Below are 23,512 nucleotides of genomic sequence, written 5' to 3' on the forward strand. Positions count from 1 at the left end.
CTCATGTTACCATGGTTTCCAGCAATGGTATGGGGGTGAAATCATTAGCAACACACATATATGTATATGTGTGTATATATATATATATATATATATATATATATATATATATATATATATATATATATATATATATATATAACTGATGTGTGTGGTTGTATATGTGTATATGAACAGTTGTATAATAGTGTCTTCATGAAGATGAGCCTGGGCCTCGTTTCAAAAAAGAAACTGTCAACTGTCATCAAATATCATCAGGAGCGTTTCTTTATCTAGATCTTAGCGTGAACCAAAGCAGGTCTGCAGAGAAGAAGCAATGGTTCATCCTGCATCATGGGTTTGATTCATTTAGACATATTAAAGACATTTAGACAACATTCATTTAGACAATTTAGACAAAATTGTTTCCAACCTGGCTAGATATGATTAGCGACAACAGCACAGTCCAGATCAGCGTTATGTAGCGAATCTAAACCCCAACATTAGCTTGTCCAACCTGACAATCATTGGAACGGATGGATAGATCAGTTCGTCCACTTGTTTGCGTTCTGGGCAACAGATCATTACACACAACTAAGCGTAAGAATAAGTGTTGACACCTGTGAAAAATCCAGGAGAATGAATACAAGCATATACAGGTAGAATGCCTGTAGTCAGATATCACCTGCAAATGATGTCAGATCATCACCTTCCTTGTTCTGAGCATGCAGGGAGGGATACACATTTGAGGGAACTTCACCAGAGCGCCTCCTCCGCCCTGTCCAACTGGTGTATCCTTCCACCCTGAGGATTAGTGCTGGGGGAGAGGAAAGCAGCACAGTGGTGGAGACATGCAAATGAGAGCTAGTTAAGTGTGAAGAAGCTAATTTATTTCCCATTTGAGGCTGGGATTAAGACTTCCAGCCCCCAGGAACACCCCCCGCTCAAGCCCTCCAAGCTCCATCACCACCGCCACCCCCCACCACCCCCCGCCCCAAACGAACCCAGGCAGCAGGCATGGGGGGGGAGGGGTCTTGTTTTCAGAGCCTCATCAGGAGGGAAAGAAAGAAAGAGGGCAGGAAGGAACCAGAGCGAGAGGAGGAAGAAGCCAGAGAGTGTTGTAAACAAGCAAATAATGCACGTGGAGCCGATTCCAGCCTGCTGGATTTGACGAAGGGCAAGGAAGGGCAGGGTTTTCATATCTGAGATTTATGTGATGACTAAGACGAGACTTTTCATGCAAAATTTGACCTACATTAAAATGTCGGGGTTGAGTGCCGCAAATTAACGTCTACAATTTAATTAGACCATATGCTGCTGTCAGTGAAGTTATGTCGCCAATACAGGACACAGAGAGACCGTCGACACGTGGTCTTGCTAAATAAAGCAACAAAAAATTATTTCCCTCTGGTTGACGCCTCAAGCTTTTTGGAGAAAACATTGAAACATCTGTTTTCTCGTTTTCTTCTAAGAAAAGACGGCAAACAAGATTACTGTGGACGCAAGATTACTGTGGACGCATATCTGGTACCCATAAAATATTTCTAATACAATAAAAAAGCTGTAGGACAGGAAACCCTTACCTTTTATCTCTACCCAGCTGAGAAAAACAGCCTGGTTCAGCTCAAACAGGTTGACAGGCTGACCAGTTTAACTCTTCACCAGCATATGCTTTTTCATGAGTTTGAAGGTTTAGCTGGTCTACAAGCATGACCAACCAGATCGAGATAGAGAAAAAGCATGACCAAGCTGGTTGACAAGCATAACCAAGCTGGTCATACTGGTTGACCTAACCTAACCACACTGGTTGAACAACATGACCAGGCTGGTTTGCCAGTATGACCAGCTTTACCAAACTAGTCCAAATCAGGTTGGTCAAGCTGGTCATTTGGATAGATCAGCTAGTTCATCACAGAAATGATGATTGCCTAGAGCTGTTTATCTAGCTGGCTTACCAGCATAGCGTATGCTTTTACTTGGCTGACCAGCTTTTTAATCACCTTGACCATCAAAGACCAGCTTAGACAATCTAAAACTAGCAAAAGCTGGTATTGAGGGCCCAAAATAGTGCCTGCCTTCAGTTGTTAAATACCTTAAATTCTTTTCAACTAACTATTTCATTAGATCATCTTTTTTGACATTTTTGTTTCTAAAAAAACATGTTTGTTGGTTGTTCTTTAGTACTGCACTGAAGCACTGAGGCTACACCATGAAGCTAAGTAATGTACCCCTCTCCATTGTGGCACTACCACTCTGGATGTCTGCCAGCCATTAATCTTTCACCGGGGCTCTGTATGTCTCTCAGAGAGGATGTGAGGTTGCTCTTCACAGTACAGGAGTTAGAGGAGTCAGCAACAGATAAAAGTCTAAAAAATAAAGGTAGATTCTGTCTGTTGTGGTAATGCTATCAATAAGGCATTGGATTGGTTAAAACTGAGGGGAACCATACAGAGTATTATAAAGAATATAAGGATGACCCTACAGAGGCTGGAGGTACAGGTTGTGAGAGAGGGTAGGATGACCTTATGGACCTCGAGGAAGGCGGAACCTGTGGGAAGAACCTCAAAAACTCTTAGGTTGGACCTCAAGGAACCCAAGAAAAATGTTTAAGAAAGAAGGACCCTCAATGACGGCAGACAGAAGAACAATACTGAAGCTGATATAAGAGAGCTTTTATCAATAGCAAGAAAACAAAGAACAGATTTGCATTCTCTGAAGAATGTTCTTCAAGCAAGAACATGAGATCGGAGAATGCTGAATATAATGGGATATGTTCTACATGCTATTGCACTACTTTGAGTCCAACTGATTTGACCAGTGATGAGCTAATGTTTAGAAGCCTAAACATTTCATAAACATTACACATGGGCCTAAAAATCACTTGCCTACATTGCAAGTGGTTGTAAATGGTGTCTGATTTGATCGCTTATCCACAAATATGTTGTTTTTCAGTACTATCATATTGCTGAAGGCTATACCCAAATACCTAAGCTTGTTATTTCAACTATACAAATTCTGAAATGATTATTTGAAAGTGTTACTTTAGCTTTTCACTGTGCTCTTAACAAGCCACAGCACTGATGACACATAAGCAAATTATAGGACTTTCAGTTCTCATTGGGAAGTCACCAGGCGATGCGTTCCTGGGCAATTTTACATGCATTCTTGAATCCATGAGAAGAGAAGAACTCACAAGAACACATATTGAAAACCACTCAAAGTTTCAGCTCTATGCTGAATATCTAGGGGTTGGTTTAGATAGCAGAGAAACATTCAGATAGTTCAGATAGAGAGGGAGTGAGGATGGAACTCTCCGACCAACAGATCCAGAACCAGCTGTTTTGACAAGTGTCCATCTTTTCTGCCAATGTCTTCTAAAGCTGTTTTTCCCTTTTCCATCTAAATCCTTTTTTTCATGAATCATCAGTTGTTTTGATGGCCAGAAAGCTGTTCCTGCCACTCAAGTTCTTTGAATAACTCTGACAAGGACAGTTTGGAATCATGGACTCATTTTTCCTGTAAAAGAATTCGTTTCAAGCTCAAAATTGAGGCACTCATCAACGAAAGCTGATAAGTATCCCTGCATCTGGCAGCTAGCCAGGAGAAGATGCTGGGTAGGATTTCAATCCTAGGGTTTCTAGAGTAGGCCAGCAACCCTAGCCTCAGGTTGTGGATTTCTTGTGCTGGGCAACATGGTTCTTAGGATGGAATATACGTAGGGGAACCTGACCCTAGACCTGTGTTTTTCCTTTGAGATGCTTGCTGCTGGCTTGATACTTTATCTTTAACACAATTTGTAGTTTGGATATGCACAGCTCTAGAACCATAAAATTCTAGTACTGGAGCCAGTTTTAATGCACAATTGGTGGTATTATTTAAAAATAGAATGGCCTAACCCCCTCAAGCACTTGGGAACATTTGCTAGATACCTAGCTAACTGTTGACAGCCAAACAATATTGAATTTACCAGCATGCTGCTCTTCTGTCAGGGCAGTGTATGCTGACATTAGTTAATGGTGATAAAGGGAAGTAAACAAACTTGGGCTGTCTTTGCCTGTTCACGTCTAGCTACGTTGACGTATTTCCTTTTTACACAGAACTGCTAGCTCGCTAAGCTAACAGAGTTAAAACTTTTAATTCTAGTAAACAAATCGCCATTCAAACTGTAGTCTGTTACAAGCTTCAAAAATTTGCATTTAATCTGGTTAGCTGCTTTAAAATTTACCACCATTAGCTTGATGCTGATTTTACATGCAAATCCCTATTACCTAGCTGAAATTAGCATTTAGCATTAGTAATGTGCACCTTAGCAGGGCTAACAAAGAAATACCTACTACAAGATTTTGGGATTCAGCATTGCTGTGCAGTGGCATGCAGGACTGTTAAACGACCGTGTTTTATTGACTGTATTTAGCGTAAACAAGCTTAAAAAGCAGTGGTGTATCGGTAATGTGTTCTGCTGAAGCCATCTCTTTCCGTTCAGCTGTGAAATCCAATTAAAGTAGCAATCATTAATGTAGTAAATCAGCAACATTGTGATGTAAACATGATTCATTACGGTTTATTGAAAAGTTAATTAACTCAAAGCTCCGGACCAGCTTGGTCTAGTAGCTTGGTCTGGAGCTAGTAAATGGTTTCAGATAGTCTAAGCTGGTCTTTAATGGGCAAGTAATCCAGACAGTAACATACCCTATACTGGTGAGCAATCTGGTTTAGCTGATTGACCAGTCTGGCTCTAGACCAGCTTGGTCATGCTGGTTAACCAGTTTAGACTAGTGGATTGACTTACTAAGGTAACCCAGCTTTATTAGCTTGACCAGCTTGAGCTGGCCAGGCTGTTTTTTTTCAGCAGGGGGAAAGCCACCTTATTCCGCTACTCCCACTGTCAAGTGTTTGTTTCTTCTGTCTTTGTCTTTAAATTTCCGGTCATTCCATATCAAAAAACGTTTATGGTCGCATTGCGCTTAAAGTGCAAGTGGATGCTGATCATAAGGCTATTTAACGTAATTTAGAGCTATTATACTAGCTTATAAAATACAACACAAAAGAGTGTTATGTAGCACCATATCCAAAGAAGAAAAAGAAGACCTGGCATATATAAAGGTGCTAAATTTAATATCCACTCAAAGGTCCACACGTCTGCTCTTCCCCCTTTTTGTTGAGGCATTATTAGGCTCTGGTAAAGCAGCAACATGTCAGGTGCTTGTGAAGATATCAGGTGTGACATCCTTTAAGTAATCTAGCTAGCTTCCCCTCCACAAAATAGCAAGAGCAGATGTGTGGACCTTTGAGTGGATTTTTCAAATTAAGCAACTTCAACCATAAACGCAGATCAGCTCTAGAATGCAGTGGATATAATGTATGGTGCCCCACAACATTCCAAACCTTTTAATCAGATTTTATTCAAATGAATTTTTTTGTTCATATCATGCAGCCCAAGTGCTTATTATAATGTCAGCTAGTACTTGTGTGTGTATTTGCTCTTGTGTGGTTGGTTGGCATAGCACTTCACCAGTGGTTTGTGAGGAAAAATCTGAATTCATCTCAGGATACAGGGCGGCCCGAGGTGTACAGTTTTGCAGGCTTTCTCCCTCAGTTTAAAGGTGGGCTGAAACTTCCCTTCACTTCTTTAGGAATCAGAATGCAGTTCAGGATGTCAGTGGTGATTTCCCCCTGAGGCTCAGTCAAAAGGGAAGGATTTGTTGGAGCAGTGTTAGTGCACTTGCATTCTCGTCTTTAGGCCACAAGCTGCAGAGTTTAGGCTGAGGTGTTGTGTATTTTCTTCCCACAGATGACGGGCACTACGCAGCAGAACTCCAAGGCCCAGCAGGTCCACATCTCAGCATCATCAGCCACGGGGGCCACCCCGGTCAGCGTGACCCTTGATCCGCAGGCCCAGCTGGAGTCAGACAAACGGGCCGTTTACAGGTGAGCAGTGGATAAAGTTATGTAATACAGAGATACAGTGTGATCAAGCATTTTTGGAGGCCTGGAGTATAGTCTGTATTTTGGTAATAGTAGTTTTTATAGTATGAATATGTATATAACTACGGAACTGCATAAGTAGTAACATAGTTAAGCATAATTAATTTCTCTTTGTTTCAATGCCAGTATATTATGTCAGTGGAACGCCTGGATTAAACTAAGCTTCTCACTGGAAATGGTCTCTTAAAAAAAAAGTTAGGCATATGTTATGTTGCCCACAGTAAACGATTAATATGTAGAATTTGAACTTTCTGTGTGATACTGTTATTTCAGTCACTATAACAATGCACAATGACTGCCCTTATTGTTGGGTTCACTGTGACTTGGAAGGAAGTTTTGATCAGAAGACACGTTTAATCAGGGTGTACATTAAATCCAACTGGTGTGTGATATACAGTATATGGCTGTTCATAATTTTTAATCATTAAAAAGATGTAAATAAAATAAATATACCTACATATCTTCATAATTCAAATCTACTATACATGCAACAACATTAAGATACAAGTTACAGGTGAAAAAAAAAATTGCTTTAATTAGCATTGGCCACCATTCCAACATTTTCCAAGGGTTGTAAGTCTTGTGTGATTGTCTCATAGGCCAAATTCATTGCTCAGTACTGTTTATATGTACTGTATAATGTAAAGTATTGTTTTTAGGACTTAACCTGGAGATCCTAAACAATGACACTGTGAGGCAACTTACAGGACTTGTGACTTGTGTTCATAGTAGCTGAAGCGTATGATAAACACTTTTTTATCTTCATGGAAAGATGGATTAAGGATGTCCCAAATCTAATCCTAGTACCTTAATGCTGGATAGCATCAAATACTGATCCTGTCTTTATGTTATATTTTACATAGGATATACTGCCAAGTAACACTGAAGTAATTAGTGCACTGTAATATGATATTCTTGGCTGATATATTTATATTAATTGTTTAATTAGCTGTACCTCGTGATCGAAAGGTGTCACAAACAGCTAAATAACTACTTGAAGAAAAGGGACTTCCTTAAATGGTCAAAACCAAAGATATAACAAATTGACAGATGGTAGATTGGGAGTAATTCCTGTTATGGCACAGTGGTAAAAACAAAGGATTGGATGTGGTGGATGAGGGTTGTTAGAGCCAAAAACCTGAGCGACTAAAATGTTCCTGGATTGAATGTGATACTGATACACCAGATCGAATCAGGACATCCGTAGTATTGATCGTTATAGTAGTTGGGCTGATATGATCCAAAATCGGAAGGATATTAAAAGAAGGAATCAGATTTAATCCTGTAACAAATCTAGCCTAAAATAGCACACACCAATGCTGTGTTGGGATGTTGTTAGCTGTGTGTTCTTCATGTGGGGTAGTAGAGTGTTTGAGTAGTTGGAGCAAGATGGTCTACTTTTATAAGCTTCTCCTAAATAAAGTGCTTCAATTAAAAACAGCTCATTTAAAAGCTTAGTTGCTTTTAGATGTATCAACTGGTTCTTAGGATTTTACTATTGGTATCGGTATTGTGCACTCTAACTTTTGAGAATGCAAATATACTGCCAGACAGAGACCTTATACCTTTTATTTCCCAGGTTATAAATTCATGTTAGAATATTTTATTACAAAATAAATGCAGTAGGTATTAAATATAGTACTACTGCACCCTCAACATATTTCTGATTTCCATGATTTTTTTAAAAATAAACATCAATACTTTGTATAGATTTTTTTACATAATTTTATTTTATTATTTACAATTTGTGTTTTTAAAATGACGTATAATATATATATATTTTTTTACCAATATATTACAAATTATCGTCATTACTGAAACAGACTGTGATTTCTGTAAGGATTAAAAAAAAGTAACAATTGTTTATGTGGTTCCCATGGAAACAAAGACTGACAGGGCAGCACATGTCAGCCATAAGAGAAGAGTATTTCTCCTGTTCATGTTTTATTCAGCGTCATTACCGTTCATACCGTTACATCAATATTTCACAAATGAAATGTTCACATAATTTGTTTTATGTAGTTAAAGTACATCTTACATGTACTAGTTTTTAAATAATATCAGGGAATCCATGATCGAAAATTGCCATTACCAACACAACACTTTGTTTTACAGGATGTAAAAGGGAAATGATGGGCACGTTTGTGTGCTTTTTTTTTTACAAGGGAAAGTAAAATGGGATCTCATCTGATCACAATGGAGACATATTTTAATGAAATGTGTAAACAGAATCCAGTCAAAGTAGATCCAGATACTATCCAGATACAAAATTCGTGATAATGCCAGGCACAAACAGGCCCACAATAAAGCATGTACAGTAAGCAAACCTTTTAAATGACCTAGATTTGGTCATCATTATGGCTTTTCTTTAAAGCTTGTAAATTTGTAGCACTGTCTTGAAATAATTAAAAATGTTCAAAAGTTAAGAAGGCTAAAAGAGCCCCTGATTGAAGAACCACTCCTCTATGGGAGACACGCTGAGGTTTTGTGGCGACTGGGCCGGAGGTGCGGTATTGGAGACGTGCTGCTTTACACAGTTTGCAGTTAGCGAGCGGTAGATGTGTTACAGTTATAAAAGGGCTCTCATAAGGAATTTATATGAACACGAGGGCTTCGTGCAGACGCGGTCTGAAGAGCGGCACACTTGAATTTGTCAGAATTTCCCTGATTTAGTAACACGTACAGCGTGCTGACGTTTCAGTATGTATAGCTTCATTGTTAACCCTTAATGTCCTGCTCCGTTACAGGATGCTGCGTCTTGGGCTAGTGTTGTAACACTGTATGCTATGTTGTAGGTGTGTGTGTGTGTGTGTATCACGCTGTGTGCGGCTGGCTTGGCAGAGCGCGGAGCTGGCTGTGATTAGCAGTGTGTGGCAGCGCTGCAGCAGTGGCGGCAACCCCTCAGGCGAGTGTGTGAAGGCCTGGGCAGGCCTGAGGCTGGATCTCTCTGCTCCTCTAGAGACAGAGCAAAGCCTTTGATGTGAGCAGTCTGCCTGAGGCGGCCTGCAGGCACTCTGAGAAACACACACACACACACACACACTCAGACTAAACGCACACACACACACTCTGCCTGGTCTTCCGTTCCTCTCTCCCGAATCACTCATAGGCAGATGTACACATAGACTCTCACACACACACAAACACACACACACACACACACACACACACACACACACTCACTCACACATACTTGGTCTACCTGTTTTTACATTCTTCTCACTCTTGAATCATAGACAGGCAAACACACACACACACGCACACACACACACAGCAGGGATCAACTAATATAGAATTTTTAGGGGCCAGTATCAATTCTGTTTGTGGGGGGCTAAAACTTTTGATAAGTGATACGAACTGATTGGATTTGAATAAGATTTGGATTTGAATTTAGTTTAGTGAAATAGTGCTTTACTGACTGATATAATACCATTTTGTCATTGTTCCTCTCATAAAAAAATCATACCATTAATATGAATATTAATATTAATATGAATATTAATATGAATATTGTAGCTACACAAATTGAATTTTTCCAGTTTTTGTTTTTCTTGCTGTTTAAAAGGTTCTTTAAAAGACCATATGTGTCCATATGAGGTGGACAACATGGTGTTTATATATATATATATATATATATATATATATATATATATATATATATATATATATAAATATAAAATATAAAATTTAAAGACATTTTTACAATACAAAATATATCATGACACGTGATTGCAGACAAAATGCATTAGTAGCACAGATTCTTAAAATTTGCTATTTAAATACTCTCCCATACAAAGTACAGTGATTCTTATTAAAAATGTGCTGCACTTCATCCAGTGAAACTAATTACACTGTAATGAAATATGCGGTTGATCTGTGTTCTTTAACTCCTAATAATATTCTTGACATGCTTTGCATTTATATCACAGTAACAACATTTATCACAATAAAATAAAATATTGTCATAGGGCAACCCAAACCATTTGTATACAAGAGATTTGGTAGGCAATATAAGGATATATCATCATCATTATCATGAGACAAAAATATGGCTTTTTGAACATATGATGAATCATTGCTACTTTAAAACACTCACCAACCACATGCATGATGAATCTATCTTATGAATGCATTCAGCTACTTTAAGGTTGCACCCTTTGCTGACACAGATGTGCAAATGTACACACACAGCTTGTCTAGTCCCTGTAGAGAAGTATTTGGGATGAGTTGTTGAGGATGAGGTAGGGTGGTGATCATCCAGCATGCTGACCTCACTAACACTCTTGCAATCAACGCTGATTGCAATAAAATCCTCACAGTTATGCTGCGAAATCTAGTAGAAAGCCTTCTTATATGGACAGTAGAGACAGGTACTCCAACAGAAGCAGAGGAGATCGAGTTCAAATCCCTTTAACACCACAACCCTCTGTGGCCAGGAGTCTCTAAATACTGTCAGACTTTCTAAAGCACCCATCTCTCTGTTTCTGTTATGCTTAAGCTGACAGGTGTGAACATCCGCCGATATACACACTTTAACCGAGGTTAATATCATTACCTCTAACTGTCTCTAAAACAAAATGCTGCAGTGAAGAAGAACTGCCCTCATTAACTGTAATAAAAATGAAAACGACAAAACATGAAAACACTTGTACACAGACACACTCAGTCTGCCTGGTCTTACCCTCAAATCAGTTAAATGTACTGACACACACACACATGCACAAAACACTTGCCTGTAATACTATTAGTCCTGTCGGTCACACACACACAGTCTCACAGTGACAATGAAGCTGTCAGTCATTAGTTAGAGGGCGGCTCTTCACTGCTCAGTGTTTACATCCTTCGTGACGCGTCGTAAATGCTCTGAATGTCCGTGGGCAAAACTGACAGCTATCACTCTCCATTTACTGTGATCAGCATCATCCTAACACAGTGACACCAGTTCTGTACGAAACAAGCAGCATGTTGTCTGCATATGTTAGATGGAATGTTTGTTGTATTATATAGTCTATATATGCCATAATTTATGAAATTTATTAAGATTATTAAGATTTTATTCCAAGTCATTTTGAAGCATTTCTACTGGTCCATTCATCATGTTGTAAAGAACAACTGCCAGATATAAATTATGCCACAAAAAAAAATAATTGAGTAGTCATTGATTTCAGGTGTTTCATTCAGTCCTATTACCACAGGTGTATAAAATCAAGCACCTAGCCATGCCACCATTGCTGAAATTTCTTTCCTCCTAGATATTTAATGATCAACTGTGAGTTGTATTATTGAAAAGTGAAAGCGTTTATCTTTAACGACCACAACAAAGACCACGTAAAGTTACAGAGTGGGGTCAACGAGTGCTGAGGAGCATAGTCTGTAAAAGTTATTAATGCTCTGCTGACTCAATAGCTTCAGAGTTCCAAGCCTCCTCCTCTGGCATTAACATCAGCACAAAAACTGTATGCCGGGAGCTTAACGGCATGGGTTTCCATGACTGAGTAGCTGTATTCAGGCCTTACATCACCAAGCCCAATGCCAGGCATCGGATTCAGTGGTGAAAAGCACACTGCCACTGGACTTTGGAGCAGTGGAAATGTGCCTGGCAGTCTGATGGATGAGTCTTGGTTTGGCGAATGCCTGTCTGACTAAAGTTTGGTAGAGGAGGGATAATGCTATGGGGTTGTCTTTCAGTGGTTGGCCTAGGCCCCTTAGGTTCAGTGAAGGGAAATATTAATGCTTTAGCAAACCAAAACATTTTGTACCATTGTACATTTCCAACTTTGTTTAGGAATGGCCCATGGTGTTCCAGCATGACTGTGGGCCAGTTCACAAGGCAAGGCCCATTAGGGAATAGTTAAGTGAGATTTGTGTGGAAGAAGTTGACTGGCTGGGGGCTTCATATTAATGCCTATGGATTTGGAATGGGATGTCATCAAAGCTCCTGTAGGTGCAATGTGTAGGTGTCCCAATACTTTTTGTCCTGATAGTGTACATTACATAAATATATATATATGCTAATTCAGAAAGATGGTATCTGTATTGTAGACTAAACCATACAAAAGAAGCTTTTATTAAATTAAAACCAATTACTTTGATGAGCAGTTTAGATAAGGCCCAAAATGTTGTTGAATAAAAGTTATAGAACAAAGATTTTCTTTAATAAACAAAAGCTAATCATTTCTTTGTTGGACAGCATGTATCAGAACTAATTTTGCTGCAAAATAAACAAGAGAACAAAGAAATCAGTGTAAACCATGAAAAAACACCACCTTCACTCCATATTTACAGAGGCTTTGATTGTTGCGCTAATATTACAGGCTAGGATTGAGAGCTTTGGCAGCGCTATAATTTGTCTTGGCAGGTTGTTTACTCTTTAGTGTAAATGCTTGCATTTCTCATCGCTCTAATTGCCAGCATTGTGGGTGTATGGTGTTGTATACTGTTTGTGGGTTTGTGGTGTTGTTTAGACTCTTCTCTGACTAACGTTACCTAATTATTTGCAGTGGAATAGATGTCTGATACAGTCATTATCTTAACAAGTTGAGGTATGCTTCTAATAAAGCATTGCAGAGATCTTGCATTTCTTTCACATTCACAGCGGGGGGGGGGGGGGGGGTGCATTTGTGGGCTTAAAATAGGAATATAAGCCCTCATCATAATCATTTTTGCCCAATAATGCATAGTGTAATAGTGTAGTATTAGCTGCTGAGTGAGTGAATATTTTATCCATTTCCCAAACCCAGAAGAGGAGACCTCTTGTAGGATCTTGGTTAAGACTGCATTACCTGATAAACCAGGTCCAAGGTACATGGATATGGTAGCTGAATAATTAGTAAGTATGATTAGTGAACTCTTTCTTTGCTAAATCAGTTGGGCTTGGGAGTTCACACCATTTAAGCTTCCATGATTTTCTGCCATTTATTTTTGCAAAAGACTTCACATTGTTTTGTGAGATTCTTGGGCCGTTTTCCATGCATGTTTTTTGAGGTCTATCTACAGATATTTGATAATGTTTAGGTTAAGGGCCTTGAGGGCCATGGTAAAACCTTGAAGCTTGTGCCTCTTGAGGTGGTCCATTGTAGATTTTCTTTTCTATGATTCTGAAATCCTTATTAGTTCTGTTTTTTCGTGAAAATCTGCACCTTTTCTTCCAAATGTACTTTTGCTCATTGAGGCCAAAAATGTATATTTTTAATATTTGAATAGTCATTAGACCATGTCCAACATGCATGAGGCTTGTTCTTCTGATGCTAAATGTGTGGTGAGGATTCTTCTGATGTCTTTTCAATGAAAAATATTTGTGCAGGTGTCGCTGCACAGTATAACAGTGCACCACCACTCCAGAGTCTGCTAAATTGTCCTGAAGGTCATTTGCAGCCAAACAGGGGTTTTCATTTCTGAGCAGTTGTCTCTGAAAGTCTCCTTGGTCTTACAGACCTTTTTCTGGACCTTGGCTGTTTTTACCACTGACAGCCATTTCTTAAGTACATTATGGACTGAGGAAATGCCTGGCTGAAAACATGTTGCTATCTTCTTATAGCCTTCTCTGGCTTTGTGGACAGTATTTGAATTTTCAGTGTTAAACAGCTGCTTAGAGAAGCCCATGGCTGATGATTATTGGGACAAGGTTTGAAGAGTTGAAGGATTTCTAAAGCTTTTAAAAATATTCGCTGTCTAGCCTTGATCACTGTGAACAAGACATTAGCCCTACAAGCTATTTGAGGTCTGAGACCTTGGTAAAAGTTATCTGAGAGCTCAAATCTCTTGGGTTGGCATGGTACTTTTGTTCTAATCTTGGTAAAACCATTTTTAACTTCATGTGTTTTGGAGATTAGTTCATCTTCTACTCATTTAGCTATTTACAGTAACAGAACTTTTGACCAGGGGTGACCAGACGTTTAGCACTGTAAAGCTGCTAGATGTAAAACAGGCCTCGGAAACATGCTGTAAGAATATTCCCCAACAGAACAACACTGTTTCAACTGCAGAATGTTTCGGTAAGAAGAATTAATTTATTAGGCAGGCAGTTCCTCTTTTGTCTTGAGCTTGTTTACTGTTTCACTGCACATTTTAATTCCTGCTTCTTGAAAGCGTAGTACATTTAGTAGCCAGTCCTATGTGTGGTCTGAGTGATTAGCGACAGGCCTTTTCATTTGAATAGTATTTTCAGACGCACTGTGAGCGCATATTGTGGCTGCATCAAGTTAAGTTCATCAGAGCCCAGAGTTCTTATCGATATTCACCACCTTTGGCACAGCGCACTCTCTCTCTTTTTCTCTCTCTTTTTCTCTCTCTGCATCCCTCTCTTTCTCTTTGCCTGGTACAGAGTGTATTTGCATTGAGACTGGATTTTAGGACTCAGGGTGCACAGTCATGCTGCTTCTCATTGAACTCCAGTGGATGCAGAGATCCATGAGTGAGAGAGAGAGAGAGTGCATGAGAGGGAGAAAGAGAGAGAGGGGCCTCTATAAAGTAGAATGTTAGAGGGCCAGCAGCAGCAGCCTATATCACACCCATCAGGAGTGCTTTTAATTTGCCAGCGCAAGGGGAAGCAGTGAAGCAGCACTTCCCAGCTGCAGTAATGCACCATAAAGTCTGTTTACATTCGCTGCCGGGAAGCTTTCACTGTCGTTTGGTGCCCAACAACCACTCGCACTCACAACCACTATGCATTGGCCTTCAAATACCTACACCAACAGAGTACTCAACTCAAGCCAGTCACATCCCTGCTAATCGTAGGGGTCAGTGCTATTCCTCCTTCAGTTTTATTGCACAAACATAATATTGCATTTGATTATATTTATGTTCCAACACATACAGAGTTGTCGAGTTGTGAAAACTACTGCAAAGTTTGTACTGTTAACAAAGGGCTTAACTTTTTAGAGTGCATTTACAGTTAGTTATTTAGTTGACAGTGATAGTGCAAGCATATAAAGTATCCAAAGATGGACTAGGAGTGGTCTAAGAGACCACCTATTTGCTATAGTAAAATTGATCAGTCTGTCTATGTAATGGGAAACGACTTGGTAGTGTTGGTAGTGGAAGGTGTGACATTGGGACCTGAAGTACAGCTGAATGGAATCAGCTTATCAGTAAAAAGAGAAGATACTGTATATTTACTTATCCCTGATCCCATTGATTTCGTATACCAACAGAGGAGAAGCAAGAGAAGACCTGACCCTTGGGGAACTCCAGTAGTGAGTCTTTTTCACTACTTAGAAGGATCTCTTCTATTCTGTGCTAAGATGGGATGAGAACTAAGCGAAAGGCATGAAATGAGCATCTGGTGGTTCATAGTGTCAGAGGCAGCCAACAAGTCAAGGAAGATGAAGACATATAGTAAATGCAGTGCAGTTCTCCCTGGCTTTCTGGAGAGTTTCTGTGACTGACAAGGGCAGGGCTCTGGGTTTACATGTATTGAATCAGGGAGACATCTTGAGTAGTGGCGTCACTCAAGGAGATTTAAAAATGGAAGGAACTTGACCAGGTGTTGGTGATGAGTTAAACTCTGAAGTCAGAAAGAGGGTAGGGGGTTGTTTGGAGAAGTCCAACAGCAGTTACCATTTCACATCACATCGTTCTTAGTAAGTGATGTTAAGGTTAAGTTGTGTGAAGTATGCCTTCTCCACGACGGGTTGATTGAAGACCTGTCGTATGGATCTATAATATGGCATACTGGAAGAAAGTGTGGATTTTAATGAAAATGATTGAATGATTTTGATGAAAACTGAAAAGTGGTCATAAACAAAAAAAAACATAATGTTGCACCAACACAATTTTTATATTAACATTTACTTTATTGATCACTGTTTTTCAGTGTATCTGTGACATACAGTCACACTGTTATTTGCTTTCACACCAGTATATCTCCCAGTATATAACAAATTGAACAGCATTCAGGTACTTAATTAAGTTGTATTCTACCTTGTCATCTAGGATGATACTGAATGTAATATAATGAGTATCTTATATTAATCTAATTAATGTATTAGATTAAATGTATAATAAAGTTGCGAATTGCCCTTTTTCTCTTTTTTCTTTCTTTCTTTCTTTAAATATCCTTTATACACTCAGCATGTGACTTAATGAAATATGATAATGCACATTTAATTAACATTTCGTAAAGGCCAGTGTTGTAATGCCCTCAAGAAAGCTATTTCTTCACCATGTGGGGTGGCCAGCATTTCTCTTTGAGTGTCTTAAGTTTCACTTTCTCGTTTTAAATGTTAGGAATAACTATATGCATTTATAATATGGCCAGCATAAAGCTAGTTACCCATCCTGTCTAATAGATTCTAGTTAACCAGCCTTCACCTAACAAATAAACACATAAAACAGGCAAAAATAGATGTGAAAATGTCTAGTCTGTGTATTATCTAACCAGTCTGATAAAGGCTAACCAGCATAGAGCTACCCAGCTATTGTATGTTGACACGGTCCAATCCCAGTCCACATACTGCACTAAATGACTGCACAGAGATATGGATAGTAGCTGGAACTCATATTTTGCTGAATAATAAATACAACACTTTTATTATTGAACAGTTCCATTAAACATAAAATAATGACTATCATCTGTATTAAGGTATTTATTAAGCTGTTACACCTATTTTTAGAGAAGGCATCTCAGCAACTTTTATAACATCACTGTCAAAACTGACTCACCTCCCAAATACGAGTTTCAACCACTAAATCTGGTCAATGGTTCTGCCACTCATATCTGGCCCACATCTGGGCAGTCATTCAGTGTAGTATGTGAGCCTTATGTGCTGAAAGGTGCAGAATGCAACCTGTATTCAAATACAGGCTACAAATCAGTGTTGCTAGATACTTTGTCAGCCCGTCGAATAAATAATAATTACCAAGCCTACAACTAGTTACCCGGCCTGTCTAATAAATTCTACTTAACCAGCCTAATGAGCTGGCTCATTAGTCTGTATAAAAAAGCTAGTTAAACCTATATGTCTTATAAACGCTAGCTATACCATCATGTCTAATAAAAGCTAGTTAAACCAACATGTCTAATAAACACTCGCTAGACCAGCATGTCTAATAAACGCTAGCTAGACCATCATGTCTAATAAAAGCTAGTTAAACCAACATGTCTAATAAACGCTAGCTAGACCAGCATGTCTAATAAAAGCTAGCTTAACCAACATGTCTAATAAAAGCTAGTTAAACAACATGTCTAATAAACGCTAGTTAAACCAACATGTCTAATAAAAGCTAGTTAAACCAACATGTCTAATAAACACTAGCTAGACCAGCATGTCTAATAAACGCTAGCTAGACCAACATGTCTAATAAAAGCTACTTAAACCAACATGTCTAATAAACACTAGCTAGACCAGCATGTCTAATAAAAGCTACTTAAACCAACATGTCTAATAAAAGCTACTTAAACCAACATGTCTAATAAACACTAGCTAGACCAGCATGTCTAATAAAAGCTACTTAAACCAACATGTCTAATAAAAGCTACTTAAACCAACATGTCTAATAAACACTAGCTAGACCAGCATGTCTAATAAAAGCTACTTAAACCAACATGTCTAATAAAAGCTACTTAAACCAACATGTCTAATAAAAGCTAGTTAAACAACATGTCTAATAAAAGCTAGTTAAACCAACATGTCTAATAAACACTAGCTAGACCAACATGTCTAATAAACACTAGCTAGACCATCATGTCTAATAAAAGCTAGTTAAACCAACATGTCTAATAAACACTAGCTAGACCATCATGTCTAATAAAAGCTAGTTAAACCAACATGTCTAATTAAAGTGAACCAGCCTGTCTAATAATTGCTATCCTGTCTAATAAAAGCTAGCAAACCAGCCTGTCTTATAAATGCTGCTCAATCAGCCTAAATGTAGTTAACTAGCCTCTCTGATAAAAGCTAGATGACCAGTATGTCTAATAATTGCTACTCACCCAGTCTAAAGCTAGGTAGCCAACATGTCTTATCAAAGCTGGCTTACCAGCCTGTCTAATAAAAACTAACTAGCTGGACTAATAAAAGCTACAAAGCAGCCAGCCTAATAAAAAGCTGCTCTATTTGTTGCACTGCATGCTTCATGTTGTTTCTTCATAGTTCCATAGTTCCTGTTTATCTCTTCATGTCAGTAAAACCAGAGAGAGTGACAGAAAGAGAGAAATAGAGAGAGTAAAGAAGAAGAAGAAAACAGGCTAGAAAGAAACTACGCAACTGATTGAAATGCAGCAGCAGGGGTCCCTCATAAACCCTGATGGTGAATGCTGTACGTGTAGATGTGTGTGTATGTGTGTGTGTGTGTATGTGTGTGTGTGTGCCCCCTGTGCAAGGTTAGCTCCAGACATGTAGCCTGGAGGGGAGAGAGAGACTGTGTGTGTGTATGTGTGTGTGTGTGTGTGTATGAGCAGACTCAGCGTGGGGGCACCTCAGACTGGGTTTAATAAAGGCAGCAGCCACTGGCTCGCCCTGATTAGGATGGCAAACACACTGGGTAGCACACCCCCATCGCCCTGCAGCCTGTGGGTGGCCCACTGCGTTCCCCAAACAACCGCGGCTACCGCTCACTCGAAAAAAAAAAAAAAAAACACACACGCTTCATTTTCACACGCTAAATCATATTAACCCCTTAAACTCCACAGACCTGTCATTACCCACTCTTACAGCTACATGCAGTGGATATGCAGAGATGCATCAGATGACTTTATTGAGTTAAACTAGACTTAATTCAGTCCTTAATGCATTTCTACTGCAGTTCTTCAAAATATTATGTAAGCCTGGGAACAGTTCCCAGTGAAATGGCACTTGTGAAAAATGTGACATTATAAAACAGGTACTTTGAATACTAGAGCCTCATATTTAACACTCATGAGTTTAAAACAAACAGGAGAATTTTGATGAAAAAGTGTTTTTTTTCCCCCACACCTCTGAAGTCAGCATACTCTGGCATCCCCCCCACCTCCCAGAGCCTTCAGGTACGGATGGAGAGGAGTTCTGTATCTTTTCTGCGTCAGATCTGGAATGATTCTGCTGACTCCAGCCTCTGTAAATGGCACTTTTTACGGGTGTGGTAATGGCCCCCAAGGCGCTTGTGGATCTCCAGCCCCCTCTGCACTGCAGATAGGCCCTGTTTCTGGCTCTTTACCAGCGGCTTTGACACCTTGATACTCGCACTACAGGGTTATGGCTGCGGCATCTGTTTTTATTTGAACCTGTGCTCCGCAGTCAGCATGAAGTGTAATACAGTCAGCTTATTAAACACGCTTCTGTAAGACAGTGAACAGTGCAGTCTCAGATTAGTATTCAGTGCAGTTTGAGTAGGTTTTACAGAGAACCGGTGGTTTCAGGAGTCAGTTGTTTAAAATACCCACTAAACACCTGGAGACAACTCATCTTATTTGGGAAGTTTTTACTTTCTATGTTTTTGGTAACATTTAGCTTCGTGTTTATTAAAGTGTCTTCCTTGACATGAACAATAGCTTTTATCTAAAAATGATTTGACAGTTTCGATGGTTCCCTGTGCATGCTTTCGATTTTCAATAATGAAATAATCATAGGAATCTTCATAGATGTATCCAAAGCATTTGATACAGTTAACCATAACATATTACCACAGAAACGTCATTCCTTATCAAATAGAAAGCAGTGCATCACATGGTCACACTTCAACTCTGACCTGAAGACTACTAAATGTGGAGTTCCTCAAGGATCAATCCTGGGACCCTTATTGTTTTTTTATCTGATAAAGTCAGCTACAGGCTAATTTTAGCTATTAATCCTGGATAAGCTGATATTAAGATCTGGTTAGAAACTAATACAATCTGTTAACATCAAGAACAACTCTTTTTACTCCAAGAAATAAATTAAAAAGGTAATTGATACCCTACCATTAGTACCCATGTCTACCAACATCCAACATCAACACAATTCTGTGGTGTACTTATTGATGAAATCTCAGTTGAAAAGATCACATATCACAAAAACAATAGCTAAAAATATTGGCGTCATCAGATAAATGAAATATGTATTACCTCAGCTTTTCTTCTCAATCTGTATTATACAATTATTTATCCTCACCTGTCATTGCGGTCATATTACCTGGGCTAATACCTTCAAAGGTAATCTCACAGGTCTGGATATTCCTCTAAAGTGATTTGTCAGAAAGATCAGCTTCTCTTCATATTATGCTTGTAATTATCATATTATATTATGCTTGTAATATCTTAGCCTCTATTTTTGAACCTAAAGATTCTAAATGTGTAGACATATACATACACAGAATGGTGACAAAGTGGTCTTACCTTTGAATATAAGTCAATGTAAAATAACTTATATATATATAGTAATTTAGAGCATTTGTATTGGTCCATCCATAAAAAATGGAAATACATGTTTTTCATTGGACAACGGAGATTACTATAAGAGTACTTATGTTAATACAATGTCACTTGTTTATAAAACCTCATTTGTCATCTTGCAAATACTGGCATAAGCAATTCATTCATACCAAGGATTTATTTTCTAAATACCTCATTCAATGCTTATGCATGTGGGAAGACGTCTCTATGAAGGCAGCCTTCAGTGTTGCTGAAAATCTTTTGTCCCAAAGGTGTTTTAAACAGCTTTGAATGCTGATGAGTGCTGACATCACAACAAGGGGATAAAATGCAGGCTTTGACATTATTCCCAGGGTAGCGCTTTGTCAACTGTTCCTTCAGTCTTGCAGGTTTTGCAAAGAAAAAGGCCAAGCTCCAAACTGCTGTCACCTTAATGTGTTGTTGCAATGTCAAGTAGGACAGTATAAGTGACACTCAGGCCCAAGGTGTATGTCATGTCTCTCACCGATTTTGTTCTAGGAACAGTGGATCACTTGTAGATGCGTGTGTAACTACAAGTCATGAAGACTGCTTACTTGGAGATGTTACATATGGCTCAGATCCCCTATAAAAACCTCTTTTAAGGTTAGGTTTCAGGTCAATTGCTTTTCCATCATCCGAAAGCCCTATAAAACATCTGACTGGTGTATGCTGGAAGAGCGAGGCGTCTCTTTGTGGAGCACAGATCCATGTCATTTTTTTATTACGATTTCCGCCCACTTGCATTTGCATTACTCTGAATGTAATTCATGTACACTATCTGTCCAAATGTTTGTGGACTCCCCTTCTAATGGATGCGTTCAGCTACTTTAAGTTGCAGCCATTGCTGACGCAGATGTGTAAATGCACACACATACATACATACATACAGCTGGTCTAATCCGTGTAGAGGTCTAAAGCACTGCCAATAGAATAGAACTCTCTGGAGCAAATAAGCACAAATCTGTTGGCACCCTGCCTAATGCCAGGTGTGGGCTAGAGGGGTGTAAAGCCCCCCAGCATTGAGCTGTGAAGCAGTGAAGGTGTGTTCCCTGGAATGATGGTGCTCAGTAGGGGGCTTTATATCCCTTTAGCCCACATCTGACATTAACCATAGCAGTAGGCAGTAGGTTCATGTTTATCTGCTCCACACTGTTAAAAGTATAAGTTGCTTGAGGAAGTTTTAGAGGTTGTTCAGTTTGAAACTGTGCTTTGAGGAACCTTCAAGGAATCTTTTTCTTCTAAAAACCTTTTTTTGAAGGTTCCTTAAGGCACCTTAGGTTCATCCGCAGTTTCAAATTGAACAACCTCCAAAGGTTCCTCAAGGATCTAATGCTTTTAACAGTGCAGACAGTCCTGTTCTACTGGCAAAACATCTCTATAGGGACTACACAAGCTGTGTGTGTGTGTGCATGGCTGCACCTTGAAGTGGCTGAATATATTCATTCGAAGCGGTGTCCACAAACCTTTGGACATATAGTGTAGCTTTATTTAAATCACCACTTTTCAAATATGAGGTTAGCTGAAAGGTAAAGTTCTCTGTTTATTATTCTGGACACACATAACATTTATTTCCCAGCTTCATGTTAAGCATTTATCTGAATTAAAATGATATTACTGAAAAATTCTAAAATTGAACCCTAAACAGCAGCGGAATAATCTCTGTTCCCCAAGGGTTCATTCTCTATCTTAATGTTATCCCCACAGTTGTGTCATTCCCCATTTTCTAGTTATTCCACAGAGTGAGGAAGTGAGGGCGATGATACATCCACAGAGATACTTTTGGTGGTCCTGTATAGTCAGCCCTCATTCGTCTACTTGTATGGTAATTATGAAATTCAGGGACATTCGTTCCCTCATCCAGGCCCTCTAAAACAAGCCTCTGGGGATTGAATGGATAGCGTCCTCTGGCTGTGGCACTGCAGGCTCTGTCGGGGTTATGATCCGGAGCTGAAAGGGACGGAGGGGGAGCGATAAGTGAGCTTGTGGCCTCCAGGGTGCGCTGTGGCAGTGGCAGTCGGCATGGCGGAGGAGAGCCGTACGAGCCCGGAGGGAGCCCAGGATTGTCTGTGTGTTCCGCTGCGAGCCTGTTTAGTATTCGCCTCACGTCGGCTGGAGGGAGCCGCATTAAATTGGGATCAGGCAGATTAGAGTCTAATATAGCGGGCTATTAAAGGCTGCAAATGAGAGCGGTGGGTTACAGCTGGAGCAGAGGCCCCTCACCCAGTCCCACCGCCTCTATAGCCGTCAGCTCAAAGCACAAACACACAGGCACACAGACACACACGTACACACACACTTTTATATGCGCATATGCAGACCCACACATGCACACACACCGGCTTTTACAATGATATATGTCTCCCTGGTTAACTTGAGGCTTCTGCTGTCTCAGTGAGAGTCCAGAGTCTAGAGTTGTAGATGTTTATGTCTAGATTTCTTTAGTTGAGTTTAAGAATGTTCAATTACTGCACTCTTAATCGTGAAGTGTTGTTATGAGCGATGCCATGCCATGGAAGCTCTTTCATAAAGAACCATGTTTATGAAAGAGATGTGAGATGTGAGAAGAACCTTTTGGTGAATTAACTTTAACATCAGCTTCTTTAGAGGTTCTTTACACATACAAAAGGTTCCTTCCACCCTTTGTAGCACTTTTAACCATTAACCCAAATGAGTGTGGAACTACAGTATTACTTTTTATTTTGCTATTTTGCTACAGTATTACTTTAAATTTATTATTCAACAAGAATGTTTGAATAATAATTAACAACATTGCTGCTGTTTGAACAAAACCTGCTATCTCCATTTTTAGTAATCCTATTATTTTGTCTGCTTGCTAGCTGCTCTTACATGTAGTCTTAATCTTAGAATGAAAGAACCAACAGGAAAGTCCAAATAACTCAAAAATGTGATCTTGTTCCATTAAAGCAACGCTATGTAGCATTTTTACCTTTAAAAGCAGCTTCAGAATCATTGTGATGCTCTAATGACCTGTGATAGGGAGAATAGTGTCTCTATTGCTCTATTTCTACTCTGGGCTCTACAGCAATCTACTGACTGCACTATGCAACTTTGGTGAACCTGTCAATAAAATGCTCACAAGAACAGTCTAACGCTGGGTAACTTGAGTCATATTTGTGTAAAATAGATCCTGTAATATTAATGTACCACATCCGTCCACATGCTTCTTTCACTTTCAGTAAA

At 39.3% G+C, this 23,512-nt stretch overlaps 1 protein-coding gene across 1 annotated transcript in view; it reads left to right on the forward strand.

Annotated features, from left to right (window-relative positions):
* Positions 1–23,512, forward strand: part of pknox2 (pbx/knotted 1 homeobox 2) — a 125,583-nt gene that overhangs the window by 75,366 nt on the left and 26,705 nt on the right. The window contains exon 4 of the mRNA XM_072658194.1: positions 5,771–5,907. Coding sequence (XP_072514295.1) covers positions 5,771–5,907 — 137 coding nt within the window. The remainder of the gene's footprint in view (positions 1–5,770; positions 5,908–23,512) is intronic.

The sequence above is a fragment of the Salminus brasiliensis genome, chromosome 16 (assembly GCF_030463535.1).
Source record: "Salminus brasiliensis chromosome 16, fSalBra1.hap2, whole genome shotgun sequence".
Classification (NCBI taxonomy): Eukaryota; Metazoa; Chordata; class Actinopteri; order Characiformes; family Bryconidae; genus Salminus; species Salminus brasiliensis.